At 35.8% G+C, this 22,504-nt stretch overlaps 1 protein-coding gene across 1 annotated transcript in view; it reads right to left on the bottom strand.

Moving 5' to 3' along the window:
- Positions 1 to 13,762: 13,762 nt before the first annotated feature.
- The window catches only part of LOC145684750 (uncharacterized), a 106,872-nt gene continuing 98,130 nt past the window's right edge, over positions 13,763 to 22,504 (bottom strand). Inside the window, exon 2 of the mRNA XM_081757123.1 lies at positions 13,763 to 14,362. Coding sequence (XP_081613249.1) covers positions 14,129 to 14,362 — 234 coding nt within the window. The 3' untranslated portion in view covers positions 13,763 to 14,128. The remainder of the gene's footprint in view (positions 14,363 to 22,504) is intronic.

Below are 22,504 nucleotides of genomic sequence, written 5' to 3' on the forward strand. Positions count from 1 at the left end.
TGATATTCCTGATGTGGATATGTCCAAGGTTGACCCTATTGGCATGAAATCATAGGGGGAACCAGTGATGATTTCAGAATAGTTCCCTTTTAGTGCGTTTCAATACACAGCGGTTGAAAAGTGATAATGCACAAATACAGTAAAACCTGTCTATGTTGGCCACCATCGGTTCCATTGAAAAGTGGCCAACTTAGACAGGTGGCCAACTTACAGAAAATAAGTGTGATTGATGTATTTTTAAGATAGAATTTCTAGTATTACTTGATTGTAAAATTTTATTAAGCAATGGCAGCATATCTACTTTTAAATAATGTATATAGAGTAATAATAACAATGTACAGTACTAGAAAAAGTACTTCAGTATGTTTAATATATGTACCTTTATCTTCTTGAAAACTAGTCTGGTACACTTAGTTATTCGGATTGAAAGCGCAATTACACAAACAACCATATAATAGAAACATACTCACGCAGTTTATTGAAATTGACATTGTAGCATACTGAGTTATTTAGATTGAAAACAGGGGCCGCAGTGGTTCAGTGATAGAGATTTCACTTCTGGTGCATGGGGTCTCAGGTTCGATCCGAGCTCGCGTCAAGTGAACTTTGAAGGTGGACAGATGCCGTGTGCGTGGGTTTCATCGGGGTTCTCCCGTTTCCTCCCACTTTCTTCATTCCACCATTTTACTCATTTCTCGTTATCACCGTCTCCTTTAGTCTACCCGGCATAAACGTGGGACGTAAAGATTTAATTTCAGTTTGAAAACAAGAAAAGCAAAATTATAAATTGAACAATTTATGTGCAGTTTATATGTATTTTTTCGGCAGTGACAAATATTTTCTGTAGATATCTTTCGAAAAAAATAGCAAATCAGTTATTATACAAATTTATTCATCGTGGTTCATTCTAAACGTACTTCTTTTATTCTTTTTAGCGTTCTAATTATGTAGTTAATTACTTCTTGTTAATGAGCTACAAGTGTTTCCTCGTAGCAAAATATGTTTTAAGAAAATCTTATGGGAATTCATATCTCAAAACTTCCGCTATCTTTCCACAAGCCGTCAGGTGGCAATACTTGAAAATTGACATCGTTAGCTTTAACCTTGAGAATTTTCCGGAAATACTAAAGCTTCCCACTGATGAAAGGAGCTGGTATAGCTAATGGCTTTCCAAAACAGACAGGGTAAACAAATACGTATAACCATTTCCTGAATTCCTGTACGTGCTTTTACATATTCACATCTTCCTTCACCAACCCTTTATTAGGGTAGTGTTCTGGCCATTGACCTCCAAGAACAAATCGTGCGAATCCATGTTTCTTTGTGTCTAGTCACAAATACAGAACATCTGCCTCTCATATGGGAATAAGAAAGAGTTAAGAAAAATAACAAAACGGTATTTTGCGTGGCCAAGATTCGCAGGTAAATTTATCATTATCATCATAGGACAAACATTGCTTCAATCTGGCCAACTTCCAAGATTGACAGGTGGCCAACTTACAGAGTAATAACTAACGAATGTCTTATGGAAAAATGCAGGTTCAACACGAACCAGGCCAAGATAAGCAGGTGGCCAACTTAGAGAGGTGGCCAAGTTCACAGGTTTTACTGTACTGATATCACACTCGGAATTATCGGAGATATAATTTCTGGGGAAACATTACTAACTGATCACTTTCTAAAATTTTCACTGCTTAGCAGGGGTGTAGACAAAGCTTTTTGAGGGCATGTTTTACTAAAATGTCTATCATCATCTCTAAAATTAGATATAATTTACAGAAAAGTAGTGATTTCGTGAGGCAGGAGCTCTGGATTGCCAAGGCCTGCATTCTGTAAGCTAAATAAGAAATGCAGTAGAAAATAATTATAAAACATAATGTTGAAGAACAAGCTCTTTTTAAAACAATCATACTTGAATGTAAAATATACTTTTAAAACAATTTTCCATTTATGCAAGGCTACAAACAAGTGAGGAGTGCCATGTGGTAGCCACTATTCATCTCTTCGAACCAGTCTACAAACAAGTGAGGAGTGCCATGTGGTAGCCACTATTCATCTCTTCGAACCAGAAAACTATCAATTTGACCCCAATATCTATCCTATTCTATTACTTACTTACTTGTAACCCCTTTCCCTCCCTGGAATGGTTTCAGTGTCTTAGCCCCCACAGCAGATTGTTGAGATGGTAATTTATACGTATAGTAAATTCGTTTGAAATTCCTCCAAGAGTCAATGTTGCATTGTACGTTTTTTTCTGAGTCAAACTTTCAAAATATATATACATACATTGCCTGACTGTCGTCGTTGTGCAAACATTCATGATGATATGTCGTAGGGAAATGAGTTTTATTAAGGTTGTAAGATTTAATATCAAGTTTGAAACATCGCAAGTTAAAGAAACGCATGTAATAACAAATATCATATTTGAAAATAATTTCGAATTAAATTAGCTGTGAGTACATTACTCCATAATTGAACTCGGGGAATGCACAGTATGAAAGTAGCTGAAAGGAAATAATGAATGAGAATGGTCTTGATTCGAAGCTCGGACCATACACGTAGGTGTAACTTACATTAAACAACTCACCTAACATACAATGACACACAGGGTTTCGCATTACTTTATTAGATGGTTCTTTCAAATGTAACCTAATTAACACATTAGTAACAAATTTTACTGCCCTAAAAGTGTTCTGAACAAGAAGAAATTCATTATGCACAATGTAACTAAGTTACAAGAGGTTTATATACTATCAAAACGGCGTATCCACCAAGTCAACTTTTGGAATATCCCATTGAGTTAGCTTTCAACGTAGATAAAGAAAACTTATGTGAATGAGTACAGAGTTCTGCGTAGCAAATAATGAAGTCATGGTTCGATAACTACAAGGTTTGCTGTTCGAAACCCTTCTCAGAAGCTGCAGATTTTTTAAAGTCTTAATTCCTCAGTTCTCAAGATCTTTCTTTCCATTCATAATCATCTGATGCACTAAAAAGCGTTCTCCACCTTAATACGACAACTGCCTAATGTGATCCTCGCAGCTCGAAACCTTCCCTTCTTCTGTTTCACAAAACCACAATTTTCGTCATAATACGAATGCTGTCCGATCATTTTTCTCCAGTTCTAAATCTGTGTATAAAAATCATTCCTCTCTGTCTCCACATTTCAATCTCTCCCTCCCTCCATCTTTCTCTCTGTCTCTCTCAATGTCGCCCAGGAACTCATATTGCTTGAGATCAAACCTTTGACTCTTGATACCAAATGTAAGCTCTCTAGCAAAGTGCTATCATAACTCTATAGGTTTGTTGCTAAAAGCAGTGTCATTTTAGATTTTATTCCGGGGGGGGGGGGGGGAAAGCATCCACCGCCAAAAATTTTTCACTTTTTTTATTAGTGTATTACTATACATTTGATCAAATAATGTGTATTTATGAAGCTCATGGGAGGGGAAATTACACGCTCATGTCCTGCCCAAATGACGCGTTTGGAACATTTGCTTGCAATTACTGAAAAGAAATGAAATGAATCATTGAATAACACTGATTTCTATCAGTAGATATTCTCGAGCTCTGTGCGTGCATTACAGACTTTAGGAAGCACAAAACTTACTGCCGTTATTAGCAATTTCCATAGATTTCTTAGGGAGTATCTTACTAGCTTGCAGTCTTTAAAGAAGGGAAATAATGAAACTAAAGGTATTAATGAAGCTATGGGAAGATAGTGAGACTTTTTTTTTTTTTTTTTTTTTTAAGTTAGGCTCTTAAAAGATATTTCAGAACAAACGAATGAAAAAGACTGTTTTAGAGCTATAACATTGTAAACTTCATTCCTGTTTTTTTTTCTGAATGGAAAGAGTGTACTACGTCACACACTGCTTTAGACAAGGAGAGGTGAAGGAGGGGAGGAGTTGGAGTTGGATCGTACTAGAAGCAGATAATCGATTGAGACATGTATTTCTGGATGCATAAGAAAAAAGGGCAAGAATTTGTTATTAATTTGATCTTAGAATTTGTGTAACAATTTCTATACCGCGAACTGTACTAGTATAAAAAAATTGAAGATTGGTGTAACTGGTGGATTGGCTTCAGCTTTAGATTCTTCGCTGGTAATTGGTAATTGTTCTGCAAATGTGATAGAAGAGACCCAGAGACTCAGAATTTTGGATATGGTTATCCTAATAAAAAGCATGGAAATTGAATATTGACTTTGGGAGATTGATGTCAATTACATTTCATTACAACAACGCAGTGATGTAAACTCGAGTTTGCAACATCCTGTGGAGTCGGCTGATTCATTTGAGGAGGAATTTGAGTTGAGGTTTAGTCGTTTGAAACGTCAAATTAGTGAGGAAGTCATCATCAAGAGGAAGAATTTGAGTATCGACGTGAAGAAACTCGTTTATAAAAGATTATGAACGATTGAAACAAGAAGAGAATTCTTGGTTAGATATTGATAGTAAACAGATTACGAATGATATTAAGGAAGAATATTCAGATATAATTAGTACCAAGGTAGAGTGCTTGAAATGGTTTTAATGTAAATTGTGTTTACGAGACCTTATTATTATTATTATTATTTTTATTATTATTATTATTATTATTATTATTATTATTATTATTATTATTATTATTATTTAATATTATTATGATAAGTTTTCTGCCTTTTAGCAGGTCCTGAGACTAGTAAGGTTTTTCCTTCTCTTCTTAATTTTCAGTTTGGGCCTGGAAAAGTTCCTTCCATGTTTCTTTCTTTATATTTCCATGTTACCTTGAAGGTTCACTGACAGTGAAAAAACGACCAACAAAAAGATCAAGAAAGAACATGAAACATATTTAAAGAATACTTGTCATGCAACCCACTACTCATACACAATAAATAATACTCAAAATTAAGGGATTATGAAATTATACCACAGAAACTAAAAGGTAGTTTCAAAATTATAAATATAGTGTATTAATACTTTATTATACGTTACTAATGTTTCGTAATAATAAGATTATCTTATCCACTCATATAGTCATGCTCCCTTCTTTTTACACGAGAGGAAAATATTCATGCATCAAATTTTCGTAGATTCGTTTATTCTGTACATCGTAAACACAAAAAATAATGTTCTCTATGAAATCCAGATTTTCCTCCAAGAAATTTTTCACAGTTCTTAAGGCTATATGACATGCTGGTGTTTTCGGATATAAAAATGCACCTGTTGAAATGGTGGGCAAGGCAACCGTACGAAATCATTGTTTAGAACACTAAATAAGATTTTATTGTGACAAGACTGTAATAATTTGCTTTTTTTTACCTTTAGGACCATAAGTGTGTACTACATATTTAGCTGGAAGATTGAAACCTTTTGTAATAATGCACGGACCTTCGTTTAAGTTCCCAATGGTGCACATTCTTGGGTTAATTGCGGCCCTGCTGCTAAGTGTATTGCTTTGTCTGCGCCCCATAGGGGTACTAAATCCGTGTTGCTTGGGTTTACAAAACCGTCACCCTGAAGTTCTACAATGCTTCCATGGTACAAAGCTACTTTAAAATTGATTTCAGTGTTCACACCAAATTTTGAAGGAACTTTAAGTGCATTATGTAGCGTACGTCTAGCTGTGATATCCCACGCAGGTAAATGAAGCATAGAAGTGGCATTAACAATATTTAGGCACGTATAATTGTCAGTTTGATAACCTTTTTCATCCTCTACCTCTTTCCTTCCAGTCAATTCGATAATAAACCTCTATGTTGGGAAGCCTGTTTTGTCTTCGTCATTTCGTAGAGACAGCTGATTCCGTTCCTCGTCATCTTCTGTACAGTTCTCCTCAGGGGGTACGTTCTCTCCTTGAATGGCTGAGTCTCTGGCTTCAATATCATCACTGGTGTGAGGCTTCTTGCGTTTATGGTATGATTTCCTAACTCGTCCAAACGCGACGGAGGGTAATATTTCTTAAGATGGTCAATCGTAATGTTTTCTGTCCTCCAGTACTGTAGTGAATTTAACAAAGTAACTATTTTTATTATTCTTGCCATTATCTCACCTGGTCCAATGTATTTCCCAGTGTCTGGCCCCGTTCCATGTTATCTACATATATCCAAACAAAATTTCCCTTCTGAAATTGAATTTGTTTATGACGCTTGTCACACAATTATTTTGCACAAATTTGGAACCTTTTGAATAGTCTCTCACCAGCCTGCTTTCGAATATCATTAAGATGAGATAGCCTGACTGCGTTGTCTTGAAATTGACACTGTGTGTCAAACATAGCTTGATATATTAACCTTGGTACGAAGCCATGGAGTAATTCCAAACTGGAGTATCCTATACTTGTGTTAACAGAAATATTATGACTAAATGTAACCTTGGGAAGTAACTCAACCCAATTTTTTCAATTATCTGGATCAATGTTGAGCTTCAATTTTTGTTCCAAATTACGTATTGTTACAGCAGCTAGCCCTATAGAAAAATGGGCTTTCACGTCTGCAAATTTCAAAGTAACACCACAAATATTACACAATTCCTTAAATATGGTGCTTGTAAAAACAGCTGCCCTGTCTAGGCGAAGTTCATAAAATAATCCATATTTTAAAATGGCGTCACTAAAAAGGAATGATGCCAAAGTATTGGCAGTGGTGTCTGGAATACTATCGGTTATACAAAATCTCATCTACACAAACTACAAAATATTTGTTTCAAAATATTATTAGTGCAATAAGTCCCGCTATTTCTAAATAGATTCGTTAAAAGGGCATAACACTAGGATGAGTTTGCAGCTTACCATAACTCAAACCAACTCTTTTCTAACATTTGTCAGTGAAGGCATTCTCTACAGCGTCTATATACAAAACACATATCAAGAAGATATACACTGTTAACTAATAATTTACATGTTTCGCTAAAAGCAGAGTAATTGGCTCCCAAAATCTAATCATGACACTCTTAAAAACTGTTTCCCGCAATAACAAAGGAATGGCAAGCAAGTAGTTCATATCCATAGGTGTTTTATTTTTCTATAAAGAATGTTATTACGCAATTCGTAACAGGAAGCTTGTCTTTCATACTGATTGTATTTAGATTTGCCCTCAAGCCAGCCAATAATGTGCTTAAGAACATTATCTTTTCTCTGAGCTTCCCTAATATTAATGTCGGTGTTATCTTCTAGAAAAACACAGGAGTCCTCTGAACTTAGCTTTTCATCCTCGAGATCTCTTTTATTGGAAACAAAACGGCTGATATTATCGGCTTCTATATTGGCAGTTCCTGAGACATGGGATAGTATAAAGTCAAATTGTTCCAGCTGAGAAACCCACCGAGCTAGCTTGCCACTAACATTTTTAGGTTGTTTCAGAAATGTAATCGCTCGGCAGTCTGTTTTCAGAAAAAAAGTCTTCCGATGAACCACTAACAAAAACAACGTAGTGCATACAGCACCCGAAGAAGCTCAATCTCGTATATTGAAATTTTTTTCTGTAGCATTTATAGACCGTTAACAATACCCAATAGGAACTAATTCACTGTCATGGTTATAATCAATTGGTTGCTTAGCAACCGCCCCCACCCTAGATTTACATCCATCCGTGTACAGAAATAATGATCTGTTGGGGTAATAGTTCATTAAAGTGGTGAAATTATTATTGCTTCTTTGAGTTTTTCAAAAGAATCCTGTTGTGGCTTTTTCCAGCTAAATATAATATCACGCTTAAGTAATTGTAGAGAAGCTGAAATTTCACTGAAATTCTTTACAAGGCGTCTCACAAAAACCACAATTGCCCAAAGATTACTTCAGTTGTTTTTTAGGTTCTGGACGTTTGTAACATTTTATAGTGGCAATCACTGTCAGACAGAAAAATACCATATTTATTTACTTTATGTCCAAGAACAACTACAGAAGTATGTGCAAACTTGGTTTCCTTTGGAGACAGTTTTAAACCTCTCTTGCGAAAAGCATCAAAAGTAATGTGCATAATTCTGAAATTTCTGGTATGGTGTCAGATACTATAAAATAGTCATCTAGGTAATTCAATATATGAGGCGATGGAATGTCAGCTAATGCCAGTTTTATGAGCCGGTTCAACGCCGGAGAAGAACAAAGTAATCCCTGGATAACCACATTATAATAAAAGATCCCTCCCCCGGAACAGAGAATGCTGTGATTGGCTTGCTATCTTCTGTGATGTGAATTTGAAAAAAAAAAGCATCCTTTTGATCACACGTAATATATTTCTTTACAGAAACTCGTTTTAACACGTCCTCCATGCTAGGAATCGGAAAAGAATCCACTGTACATTGAAGGTTCATCGATCGAAAATCAAAAACAAACGATAATCACCTGTTCGTTTTTTAACTAAGAGAATAGGTGAGTTCCATGGTTATATTGTTCTTGAAATGATTCCTCTTTTCAATAAATTGTCCAAATGTTTTTAACTACAGCGCGCAAGTGATACGGTAGAGGCAGGGCTGGTTTGCAAATAGGCATGTGGTCTTTGAGCTAGATTTGGTATTCGCAATTCTTAGCAAAAGAAAAAATCTTGATCGTGCCACATGAAAATATCACTATAACGATAAGCGAGATCATAAAATTTCTCTTTATCACTTTCAGAAAGGTCGGGGTTAATCTGAATTTGTGACCTGTTAAACAGTTTTCTCTTTTCTAAAATTTCGGGTGACAATTCCTCCTAAATTTGAACTACTAGATAAGCAGAGTACTCTACCTCTGATATTTCATCTGATTCTTCGGCTAACCTTATTTCTTGACCATCATTTAATGTTATGTTTTTAATAGTAGGGTTCGTTTCATACACAAGGCTGAGATGGTGACAAAACACAAAAAGGAATAAAAATTTCTAATTTGTTCTGCAAAGAAATATTTGGCACTAAATGATTCTTATTCCCTCCTATGTCGTAACGTTTAGTGAGCTAACTCGAGTATGCGTTTTCGATGGAAGCACTATTTGTTCAGAAAGTGTGAAAATGGCTTCGGAAAGAGCCTCTAATATCTCTTTTAAAGTTTCAGAAATTACACCCTCATTGTTATTGCGTGGAAGCTGGTTTTGAGGTGGTTTCCCAAATCGATTGACTGAAAAATATTGTTTTGAAAATCCAGAAAAACATTATGGGATGCTAAGAAATGCTGATCAAGCAAGGGCTTAAATGGAAACCGAGGAATTATTCTGAACGGATGCCAAAAGCTCTTTTTCCTATGAAGATACTCAAAAAATATGATACTTCAATTGTGTTGCCCGTCACTCCCTTTAATTTTGTGGTAAATGCTATTTTCTCTGCTTCTTTGGAACTAAAGTTTCAGGGAGACAAGAAACTTGTGATCCTCAGTCGATTAGCAAGGGAGTGTACACGCGCCCTGCTCTAATACTAATGTACGGGAGTTCCGATTCCTTGAATATAAGGACTTGTAACACATAATGGCGAATAGTTGTGTCCCGACCAACCATTCTGTTTCTTCGTTTAAAAATGCGCGACAATCTTTGGCTATATGATTTAATCCTTGGCAGCGCCAACGCACAACAGGAGAACGTGGTGGTTTAAAAGTCACCTTGAACTCTGTTTACTCGAGTTATTGTCAGTCGCGTTACCCCTATCACCAATACTCCTTTGATTTTTAGCATAATTTTTGTAGTAGGGAGCTTGGTTTCCCCCTCTACCTCGGCCTCTACTTCCTCTGTTATTACCACGAAAAGATGAACTTGCACTTCCTGTGTTGGTCGCTTGACCTAGATTTGCTGTGAGAGACGTAATATTCAAAGAAAGTTTGTCTAACTGTTGCTGTATTTGCTGCAATGCATTGGAGTCTGAAACCTCAGAGTTTACATGCTCGTCAGCATTTTTCTGAGCAGAAATTTTCTCAACTGACTGGGAGTAGTAGGCTGAGAGCGAGAATACGTATTCGCCGGGTCAACATTCGTGTTACTAGTAACTAATGAAGGTTGCAATATTGACGAATTACGTTTGATGTATTTCTCGATGATTTTCCGTTCCAATAATATTTTTGTTTTTTCCTCAGTTATCAAGTCTGATATCAATTTCTCAACTGAATGAAGTTCAGTTTAGAATAAACATAATTAGAAATACTTTCAGTTTCTCCTTGTTCGCCATAACGCATTTCATTTTCTGTCAACTGAAGCATAGTGTTGCTTCCAAAAGCTTCTATTAATTTTACTTTGAACTAATCGTAAGTTGAACACCTCCGTGGCTACATGTTTAGCATACGCGCCCTTGGCGCGGGAGACCCGGATTTGATTCCCGGCGGGAACTCGTGTGGTTCGGATTCCACGTTAATCAGTAGGTCCACGTCTCACATAGCCTCGCTGCTGAAAGGGACGCTAAAATGAAATTCATCTCAATTAATTGTAAGTTGAATTTGCAAATTCGGGTTTTTTGGAAGTATTATCCATCCAAAATTCAGCCGGACCTTTCATCAATGTACATAGGATGAGCTTTTTTTTATGCCTATCCAATTATTGATGGAGGCAATAGCCTCGTATTTCTGTAAATACCTCGTGATGTCTTCTCCTAATTTAGGATAAAATGGTTCGAGCCTTATTATTGTATGAATCGAGGTCAATGGACCTTCTAATTTCTCACTATTATTATGGGCCACGTTTAAACTGTCCGGTGTGAAAGAAAAGGAAATACTTGAAGCTGGGGTAGGTAAATGCAAATTGCCTTTAAGATTGGTATAAAAAATGTCTTGTAACTGGAATGGCAATCGGTGATGAACAAATTCTGAGTTCAAGTACTGCGTGGTGGAAATATCGTTTAGATCATCAAAAGGTTGTAGAATTGTTCTGCTAGTAATCGAAACATGCAGAAAATGCTAAGCAAATACGCATATAAAATCAACGTCAATACAGCGTACTTAAAGTTAAAATATACCCAATCTTTGCATCACTTAAAGTAAATAATAAGGAAGGAATGATTTGATAGAAAAATCGTCTGGTAGAAGTAAAATTTAAATTTCTTATGATTCAGAAATTTAAAATAACAGCGTATCACAGAAGCTGCGTTTCCACATTAGGAGAAAAAATTTCTAAATGCTAGGCAAGGGCCTCAGAAAACTTCACAAAATGAAGGCCCACATCACTATCTTGCTGTACTGTACTGTGGGGTTACAACTATAGTTGATTGTCTCTTATCAGTTCTTACTAAATGAACGTGGGCATAGCACTTCGCATGATAAGAGAGAAAGTACGTGGGGATCTGAGCAGTACAGCGCTTGAGTAATTAATTGGGGATGAGAGAAATGAGGTGCATGTTTTCTAACAAAAAAGATCACAGAGACGCAAAGGTTAGGGAAGGAAAGGGTGTTACTGTACCTCAGCCATTTCGATGTGATGAACCTCTTTAAATATCGGGTGAAGCCTTATCCTCCAAGAGTTCAGTGTTTTCGTCTGGTATCGATGCCGGACCTCGCGTTCGAAAGACAAGAACCTCTCTACCTCAGGGCAACAGACCCCATATGTCCTGGCCTGTTTGGAATAACGCCTCTGTCATGCAATGGATGGTGAGGGCCCAGGCGTGCCAAACGTCTCCCGATTGTTCTTAAGATGACTTTTGAATAGCGGTCCAAAAGTGTGTTTCTGACGGCTTCTGTCACACTTCTCTTCTCGAGGGTTCCGTGTCTCCTGGTTTTGTTCCACTTTCCTCCTTTCGTTTCTTCCTGGTGCTTCGCACGTGGGAGATTAGCACATCAGAATTATCTTGGTCAATAGGGAAGTTTATGAATTGCTGAAACCGCGTGGCTGACTTTGTTTTGAGGAAAATACAGAAACTAGGAAGAGAATGGTAAGCATGAATTTGTATTGGGATGAGGTGACAACATAGGGAAGTCTTTTCTTTATTATAAAATAATTACAATTTCTTGTTTGAAAAATAACCACAACATACAAGGAGAATTCAAAATAAGCGCTAAGCATGATATCCTCTACAATAGATCAATCTATGAAGTTGAATTCATTAATCCTGTTAAAGCTGTTTTAAGGTTTAGGCATTATTTGTTCAATGAATTCGACACTTATACAAGTAATCGCTCAGTTTTCGTGGATTACGAAAAATCCTAAAATATTACTAAAATATGGTTCAGACGCAAGAGGATTTTATAATAGACATATTTATCTTGAGTTTCTGATTCATAAAAACTTGAAACGAAAACTAGCTTGTTTGGGTTTCATTTTTAGAAGAATACTTTTGAAGTGTGAATATTTGAAATTTAACTTGTATAAAGAAACCTCTCCAGAATTATCAAATAATTGATACCGAATTATACAAGAGATTGAAATGGAAATCTATTGAAGGGTATCTTATTCAATATGTGTTTTTTTCAAGTAAACTAGAGCTACTCGTTATCTTATGACGATCGTGATTCAAAACTTTCCTGATCCGAACCTATACTATGAAATATTTTCATGATGAAAAAATAATAGATGGACATTCAGGTATGTAGAAGAACCTAAAAGATTGAACTGGAAATCTATTGAAGGGTATCTTATTCAATACGTTTTTGTCCAAGCGAACTAGAGCTACTCGTTATCTTATGACGATCGTAATTCAAAACTTTCGTGATCGGAACGTATACTATGGATTATTTCCATGATGAAAAATTAAAAGATGGACATTCAGGTATGCAGAAGACCCTAAAAGATTAAATTGGAAATCTATTGAAGGGTATCTTACTCAATATATATTTTGTCCAAGCGAACTAGAGCTACTCGTTATCTTATGATGATCGTGTATCAAAACTTTCGTGATCCGAAACTATACTATGGAATATATATATGATGAAAAATTAACAGATGGACGTTCAGGTATGCGAAAGACCATAAGAAAGATAACAAAAGGTTCACATGGACAAGGTAATAGATGATGTAAAGAACTATGGCCCGCGCGTTACGAACAAATTGTTACTTAGTTTTATCACATATGTCGACGCTGTCGATTTCACCGATACTGGGAAGCAATTTCACTCGGGTACAAGACATCGCGTGGTGAACATGCTGTACTCAAAAATCGATTCAGGGTTGGCACGTTATGAGCAATCATTTAAATTAGGAAAAAGAAAACATATTAATGGGAAACAATAATGCACTTAACCTAGAACCATTGAGTACATTATAGCGAGACTCTCACTGGTATAAAACTGAAAAAATCTACTTTTAAAGATTTTTTAAACTATCCTTTCTGGGGTGACATTTTCATATTCGAGGAAAAATTGATGAGTTATACATGTTGATTTCTAATTTTTTAAAATTCTGACGGTAAGAGTAGGGAATCGCACCGTCTGGGGTAAAATCTTGGAACAATTCTCCTGAACAAAGCTATTTTTACTGTTACCTAGAAGTTAGCAGTCATTTTTTCTTCTGATTCTTTGCGGATCTTGTAAACCTAGATTTACCTGTTGCAATTGTTGCACGTTTTGGGCAGGAGTGATAGGTACAATTCACTGAATAGTTTTAGCATCTTGGTAGAAACGTTAACGTTAGTGAAGATCTCCCTTCCTTCTTTCTGCATTATTTTTACTTTTTCATTCTTTTCTTGTAAAGATTCCTCACACGTGCAAATTATTCAACAATAATTCCACGATAAAAAAATCGGATGTCAACAATAATATGCCGAGTGCCTTAATTCTAAAGAGTTTTAGGTGGGTAATTTTATCTATGTATTTCTTCAGTGAAACAAACTTGAAAAAAATGTTAAATACATAGGATTTTAAAATGGTTGTCTTAAATAGAGAAATTAATTCACATTTGTTATTCCGTTATTGTTGGCTATGTATTTTGTTCAATAAAACTTTATTTTGTCCATTAAAAATTGATTTGTTGTTACAAAAGAAGCATCGTAGACTTACTAATTAATAATAGTACTGCTATAACAAAAAATATAAAAATAACCTGCTACATTTTTCATATCTTGTTAGGCTGTGTGACCGTTAAATATCGGTGCTGGTGAGTTTGAGATGTGCATTTCCATTTGTATAAGTATTCTGTTACAGGAAGAATGCTTGTTAAAATTACCCGAGCTGTTGGTTTCGTGAGGTATTTTAAATGTTTCCCATAACGTTACACTAGGGATGTTTTATTTTCTCATAAATCACATTATTTAACTAGAAAATTAATGTCAGTGTTTTAGTGACATATAAAAAGAGGCAAAATTGACACAGTTCTTTTTCCTTTTAAAACAGCCTCACACTCGAATGAACAACAGTCGGAAGTGTTGAAGTTCATTATCTCGAGAGTATGTCCAGTTGGCGTAGTTCTCAAAGAATATCGTGAATCTTTAACCAGTAGCTGGCCATTTCGAACTATTTCCAATCTCTCCTCTCGACCACCTGAATATACTCGTTGCTTCCAGGACCACACCTAAAAAATGAGAAAAATATTTAAAAATGTTGTAAAAGTGAAAACTCGAAAACAAGTTACCTTTAGAATAGAAGATTTCCTTTATTTTGGAATGTATTTTCAAATTTATATTTTGTGTTTGATGTAGACTATTATTTCAAGCACGCAGACAACAGTTTTCAAACTTAAAACCCTCTGAATGTTTACATAATGGGCCATTGAATATAATATATAATTAGAGCTACATAATAATTTATTTAAATATTAAGACCTAATTTTGTACAAAATAGACTTCAATTTTAAATAAAATTCTAAGAATGACTTTTCAAAATCCTTTGTTGGCATATTTAAATAACTCAATAACTAAGACAATACTTCTTAAACTTAAATTAAAATATATTTTCTCGTTTGGTGAAAGTAACTTTAAAATCTATAGTTACTTGCATTTGCCTACAGTGTCCTGCAACAGGAAAGGAGGTTACAGCAAAGTTACAGTATACAACATTCTTATTCGTACACATTGTTCTTCAAAAAAGTATTTAATTTCTCCATTAAACTACAATACTGGGTTAGCCAATTGTCACACTTGGATACATTAGGGCTTCACAAACTGAAAAACATACAAAAATTAATTCATATCAAATTAAATATTAATTAATAAAAACAAACAATGAGAGAACCCCTATTTTGATGCAACTTTTCTATTCGGACACGAGCTATTACACCATAAAGAAATCATAAGAAAAACACAAACTTGGTAAGTTAATATTTTGTGGCATATCCCTTTGCCGCAATTACTGCTAGACACCGTCTCTTCATGGAGCTTACAAGATGTTTGCACTTTTCGCTCTTATTTCATTGAGGTGGAGTTTGCAGCAATTTCGGCACGTTCCAAATCAACCAAGACATGCTAAGTCTAGCATTGTGTTTACTGTCATTATCCTGTTGAAATTTGTTGACAGGGGGCTTATTCATTTTTTGCGCACTCTACTTGGCATTGTTCTTTAATTTGCATTATATTCATCGGCATCCATAATGCCATCAATACACTGGATGGTGCCAACTCCATTCGATGACATACAGGCCCAAACCATTAGTGACTCACCATCATGTGCTTAACTGTGGGAATGTGTTCATATTATTATTCACTGTATTTGGTTTCCTCCATACCCTACGTACCCCATCTGACCCTAAAAGGTTTATTTTCATCTCATCGGACCATATAACACTATCGCAAAATTCTTGATCCTCATCACGATGTTCTTTTGCAAATGCGAGGCGCTTCTTGCCATTCTATTTATTTACATACGGCCTCTTTCGAGCTATTCAACCATAATAACCATGTTTCTACAACACACGTCGCACATTTTCGTCACTCATCTGCTTCCCGGACACATTCGCTAATAATGGACATAGTTCTGGGAAATAATTTGAGATTTTCTCGCATTCTTTGAAGAATGAAACGTTCTTCGTGTGCATTTAAGTTACGTTCCTTTGGTTTTCTCGGTAATTTCCTCGTTGAAACGTGCTCTTTGAATTTTTGTACTATGTACTGCACAGTGGAGTGTGAGGCATTAACGGTACGTGCAATTTGACGTAAAGAATTTCCCCTCAGTGCTAAGTTTGTAATTATCTCCTTTAGCTCGAAACTCATCTCCTTTTGCTTACCCATTTTGATCCATGGTGTTCGAACGAAAGCATGCGATGCACTTACCACTAACAAGATTCAACTATACCACTCACACTGCTTCGATACAAAACGAAGAATACTCGTGAATGATAATATTATTTACGATTAACAAGACACACCATATTAATGTACGAATAGAATTGTTGCATGAAAACATTGTTTTTCTTTAATTATTGCTATTGGATAGTTTTAAGAACTATTTTGGATTGGTTTTTAAATTGAAATCTGAGCAAAACCTCCTTTACTCATATACATATAGTAAATATAAAAACAATAAATTTGAAGTACACATATGCTACATTTTATCTCGAAAATTCAGGTGCACGAATAAGAATATTATAAACTGTATTTTTTAAAATAATTAATTTTTCGAATTGAAATAATTGTTTTATTGATTTGAAAAGATACGAGGGTTGGCTGATAAGTTGTCGGTCCGACCCCTTCCGAATGTACTACCATAATGTAATTGATGTCATGTGAAATGTTGATCTTTTATATGTTTAAGTACCAAATTTCACGATTCTTCCATGAACGGTTTTTATTTTACAGGTAACTGAATGAACCATGGCGGAGCCAGATGTCAAATTCACCGAAGAGGAGTTGCGAGTTGTAATGAAGTTCTTTCTGCAACAGAAGTCGCCCAAGGAAATCCATGGCTGCATGTTAGACACATTAGGTGGACAGTGTCCTTCATACTCTACTGTGAAGAAATGGTGTACGAACTACAAGCGAGAGCTCCTTCGTGGCTAAGTGGTTAGCATACGCGCCCTTGACGTGGGAGGTCCGGGTTCGATTCCCGGCGGGAGCTCATGTGGTTCGGATTCCACGTTAATCAGTAGGTCCACGTCTCATATAGCCTCGCTGCTGAAAGGGACGCTAAACTAAAATCAACTCAACTCAACTACAAGCGTGGTTAATTTTCAACAGAAGATGGTGACAGGTGTGGCAGGCCAGTGTCAGTGTCAACTCCGGAAAAAGTGGAGCAGATTCATGACCTGATTTTGAGCAACAGACGGATTTCGCTTCAGGAGATAGCTGACAAAGTGCACATATCCAAAGAGCGTGTTGGATCAATAATCTATGATGAGTTGGACATGCGCAAGCTTTCTGCGAAATGGATTCCGAAATGTTTGAACGCGGATCAGAAACGCGAACGTGTGAGATCATCGCAGGTGATTTTACGGCATTTTGCGAACTCCATGGACGATTTTTTTAATCGGCTTGTTACCCAGGATGAAACGTGGTTGCATTACTTTGATTCGGAAATCAAACAGCAGTCATGCGAGTAGCGCTACTCAGGATTTTCAAGGCCCAAAAAAGTTCAAAGCACAAAAGTCCACAGGGAAGGTGCTTGCCTTAATATTCTGGGATAAGGATGGTGTTTTGCTCTCAGACTACCTTCCAAAGGGCCAAACCATAAATGCAGAGTACTACTGCAGTCTGCTGGCTAAGGAAAAGGACGCTATTAAAGAAAAACGCCGGGAAAAGTTGACTCGAGGTGTCTTGTTCTTGCAGGAAATAGTCCCGTGCACAAGGCTGGCAGAAAAATGGATTATCTGAGAGACCTAGGGTTCCAGTGCATTGACTACCCACCTTACTCTTCAGATCCTGCCCGTTCTGATTATTATCTGTTTCCAAAACTCAAAACAGCACTGTAAGGACAGAAATTTCACAGTGATGAAGAGGTGATAGCAGCTGCGGAACAGTTTCTTTTTGCAGACCTTGAGAAATCTTTTTTTGCATGGGATGGAGAAATTGCAGCATCAAGTGCCAAGTGTGTTGACCTTCGAGGGGTCTATGTTGAATAGCCTCACACTTCCATGCCTGCAGCTCAAGTCCTTCTGGGTCGGGCCGAGAATCTATCAGCCCACCCTCGTATGTATGATATACAAACCTAAAAGGAGCGGAAAAATTTAAAGTTTGTACATGAAAAACTTGACATTTTAAATCGTTGCCTTAAGAATAGTATATTAATAATAACAAGCGCCTTACTTAAGACACATATACCATAATGGCTGATTACGAAAAATATCCATTATCTACATAATTATAATCTAGGTAAAATTCTATAGATTACATTATATTAAAATTATAACCTATATAATTATAACAACACATTGGGATATTTTGTTATAATTATATAGATTTATGTGTTAGAGGTTATCATAATGTAAAAGTATTTTCCTTTCTTGTATTACAAGAAAAGATTCAAATGATCTCAAATCACGCCCTTGCCAACAAAGAATGAAATGTTAGTTGTCTCGAAATGGTAAGTTTCATTTTATTCATGCTTTCTGCTAGATTATATATATAACTTCTCAGGAATGGAATAAGACACTACTTTCTACCAATTTTGGACACGTAAAGAGGCCCGTACACTATCACTTTAACTAACGAAAACCCGATCGTGACGTTAGAACTGAAGATAAAATTGTGCGAACTGAAGGAATTCGTTCAGTTCATTCAGTTTTTCATGCAGTTATTTAGACTGAAGAACGGTTATTTTGGACTGAACAAACGAAGCTTCTTTTGCTATAATAAGCGTGCTATTAACTAAAGTAGACACACTGTTGTCTCAGTTCAGTTCTCTCAGTCCATGTCTTGTCATCACGGCTGCTAGTAAAAGTGAGGCATTGTTGGCTTTTATTGAAGCCTATCGTGCTCATCCCGAACTTTGGGACATGCAACATGTGCAGTAGGCGAATAAGTATAAAAGTGGGGAGGCCTATGATGTTTTATTTACAAAATTAAAAGAGTCGGAATCTCACGAGAGTAGTTTGTTAGACAATAATCGACACTCATAAATATTCATAAGTGTCGATATTTTCAACGTTGTAAGAGTTCTTAATGCTATGTTGTAATTATATACACGGGTCGTCGACAGTTTGAATAATTGATACACTTTTCTCCGCATAATAATGATCTTGTAAATGACACGTCGCGTATAATAAACGATTTCCGCTGTTAGAAATGCTGATGTGACAAGCAGAATAGAAAAAGAACTTTAGCAAATAAAATATGCAGATCACACACGTATAACAAGGTAATATATTGTTGTTTCATTGATATGCATGACATGTAACACGGCAGCGGATGTTGGCCGTTGGAATTGGTGAAAGAAAATGCTGGAAGATTCCTGATTTTCTCAAGCTTATTATCGTGGGAACAGGGGAAAGAATACTCAAAAAGTTTCCAAATGGCTCTTAAGGTTATTAGATTCATATAAATAAAGATTCATTTGCATGATCGTACAACGTATAACAGATAAGAAGCTGAAGTACAGTGTTGAAAGAAGAAAATTGCCACGCCACTAGAAGAGAAAAATATTGGTATGTACTATCTTTGAGTAATTTTGTTTTATACTTGTTCAATTTTATATGGGAAGGGACTTTGGAAAAGGAAATACAAGTAAAACATATTGTAATTGTCGGGAGTATAAGGGGACGGAAGTGTTTGTCTTTTATCGCAAATTGATTGCGGATTTTCCGGCATTGAATACCATATGAGTAGCAGTATTTTTATAGAATTATAACTTGACTAAGATATAGTATAATGTAATATGGAGGGTACAGGGAATCGAGATTACTCATTGCACAGGGACTCGAACGCTAAACCTTTTGCTTGCAGTGCGGAGATTTACTTATAACTATTATTAACGTTACTCCATATGAACAAATTTATACTGAACAGAAAGTCAGCACAATTTGCGCCGGGAATCGAACCAGGACTTTTTAACGTAGAAAAGCGCACGCTAAACCTTTCGCTTAGCAGCTTTTGTTACTTATATGTAGCCATGAACTGTGTAAGACTCACAGGTCCGTGCCGTGGGGGGCGAGCGGGGCGACGGCCTCGGGCGCCGAAAAAAGGGTGCGAAAAATTCGGGAGAAAAAGGAAAAAGGCACGAAAAAATTCTTGGAATATATGTATCGGGGCGCCGTCGTATACTCTCGCTGATTTTCCACGGCACGGCCCTGAAGACGTATAAATGGTATTCATAAATTATATGTCAAGAAGGAAGTTATATTGGGCAGGGAGCCATGACACTGCTGGGACTCGAACTAAAATTTTCTTACGTGGAAACCGTACACTAGTCCTTTTTATTCTTCCACTGTGGTGGTTTCACTTATAACTGCTATAAATTTTACTGTGTGAGAACAAACTTATGTTGGATAGGTAGTTGGCAGAATCCACACCAAGAATCGAACTATAGCTTTCCTATGTGGAAAACTGCACGTTTAACATTTTGCTTAGCAGGTGTCACTTATACGTAGCTATGAATTGTGTAAGACGTATTTACATTTATTTATTTATAAAGTATATGTTAAGAACGAAGTTATATTGGATAGAGAACCATGACACTGCCGGTAATAGAAGCAGGGATGTTTTACATGGAGAACTGTACGCTAAATCTTTTGCTTGCACTGTGGACTTTTCAGTTATAAATGGTATAAATTTTATTGCGTATGAACGAACTTATATTGAAGAGGTAGTTAGCAGAATCCGCACCCAAAATCGAACCATGGCTTTCTCACAGGCAAAGGCAATATGGTTGGGAACGTTAGTGCTACGTTGAGTATCATATTTTTGTAATTTGAAAAGTCGTAATACGGTAACAAATTGCAGTTTTATTTTTCTGTTTTAGGTGGTGAAGGAAATAGAAAGTCTTATAATCAATAAAAACACTGGACAATAAAACCTACTGTCATGAATTCTTTGTTGTTGAAATATAGCGGAGGTTTTTTAACGAAAAGAGTAATAGATTGGTTTTAAAATATGGTTTTACTGTAATTTTCGAATCTTAGTTGTACGAAATATTGAAATATTGGATAATGTTCGATATAAATATTGAATAATGAGATATCGATATAAAAGTGATATAAAAGTTATTATAAGTTTTAAGTCCAACGAATATACTGGCTAAACTAAAAGAGTCGGTTAAAGCTACGCATTTATAAATTACTGAAATGAAGAAAGTAGAGGAAACGAGAGAACCGCGAGAAAACCCACGCACACCATTTTTGTTCCCCACAAAGCTTACTTGGCGTGAGCTGGGATCGAACCAAGGACCTCATGCACCAGAGGTGAACGCTGTATCGCGTACTCATCATAGCTTTCTATGTATTATCTTTTGGATACAGGAGAGTGGTGAATAAAGTACGCATTTATAATTTGGTGGAACGAAATTGTCGGAAGAAAGGAGAGATTCCACACACAATGTTTAAACTAGAAATACACTTTGAGTGAGCGAAAGCATTTCGTTTCAGAAATGACATATCTTTATGATCAGCGTTATTTAATGTTTATGAACGAGGAAAGAAACTTACTGTAGCAGTTAATGAAGAATTATACTCTTTGAAACTCTTTATACAAAACTAGATTTTTATTTAACTTCATACATACTAGTAAAGAAGATATGTCTAATAAAAGGTAATGTACGTTAGGGACAATTTTGACATTATTTAAACAGTGTAGGTAACAACACTTTTAAGGCAATACAAGAGACGGACAATTATCTGACAGCGCAGTTCGTGATAGTAATGGTGTGCTTGTTTTATTAGGATTAGTCTTATATGCAGATGGAAACAATTGCTTTAAATAAGATATCACTTTGAACGTATAGTTCGGTTAAGTTGCTTTACTCTAGAACTCTCTTAACATTAAGTACAAGGTAACCAACACCATTGGCGATATGACTGTGAACTATAGGCATTAGCGTGTCGGAGAGACAGATACATTTTGTATATATAATAATGAGTATGAATATTTGACTTTGGCACTTAGAAGATTATGCAACCGACAAGTTAAAAATGTTTTGAGGATTGCATATTATATTCAGAGACAATCTGATACGATTTTGTTTCTTACTTGAAATGTAATGAATGTTTGTTTGAACTAAATGGATTTTTTATTTATAGATGTTGTTTGTAAGTTAGAAAAGCAAAGAAATATTTTTTAATGATATTAGGACCGCCAGAAACGAAATAATTTAATAGCTTCTATTACAGTTAATACCTAATATGTCCTTTTTACAGTTGAAATAGATGTCTGTTAATTTTAAGCTTTAACAAAAACTATTCTGAATTTCGACAATTTTAAACTTTATTGTAATTGTTAGAAATGCCTACTAAAATAGTATTTTAATGTTTTAGTTGTCTGCATATACAGTGTAGATATATTTGTGAGTGAATAAATGACATACGGTTAAAACAGATTACAAGTGTTGTGCTCACGAAACTATATCTTCCTAAACCTTAAAGAGATTTTATTGTGCAATTTACACTTATTGAATTAAATTTGTTAATTTAAGACGAACTGTCGTTTCGCTCTTTTACCCACTGCAATTGTATTGGATAGAAATACTTAACTTATTATTTTCTGGAAATGTTTTAGTGACTGTTCAGCTGGATCTTTGAGTGATTTGGGAGGGCTGTTGTTTAAAGTGGAATTTGAACCATTACTAATGGTTGTAACGA

The sequence above is a fragment of the Thermobia domestica genome, chromosome 5 (genome assembly GCF_964235325.1).
Source record: "Thermobia domestica chromosome 5, izTheDome1.hap1.1, whole genome shotgun sequence".
NCBI classification, from domain to species: domain Eukaryota; kingdom Metazoa; phylum Arthropoda; class Insecta; order Zygentoma; family Lepismatidae; genus Thermobia; species Thermobia domestica.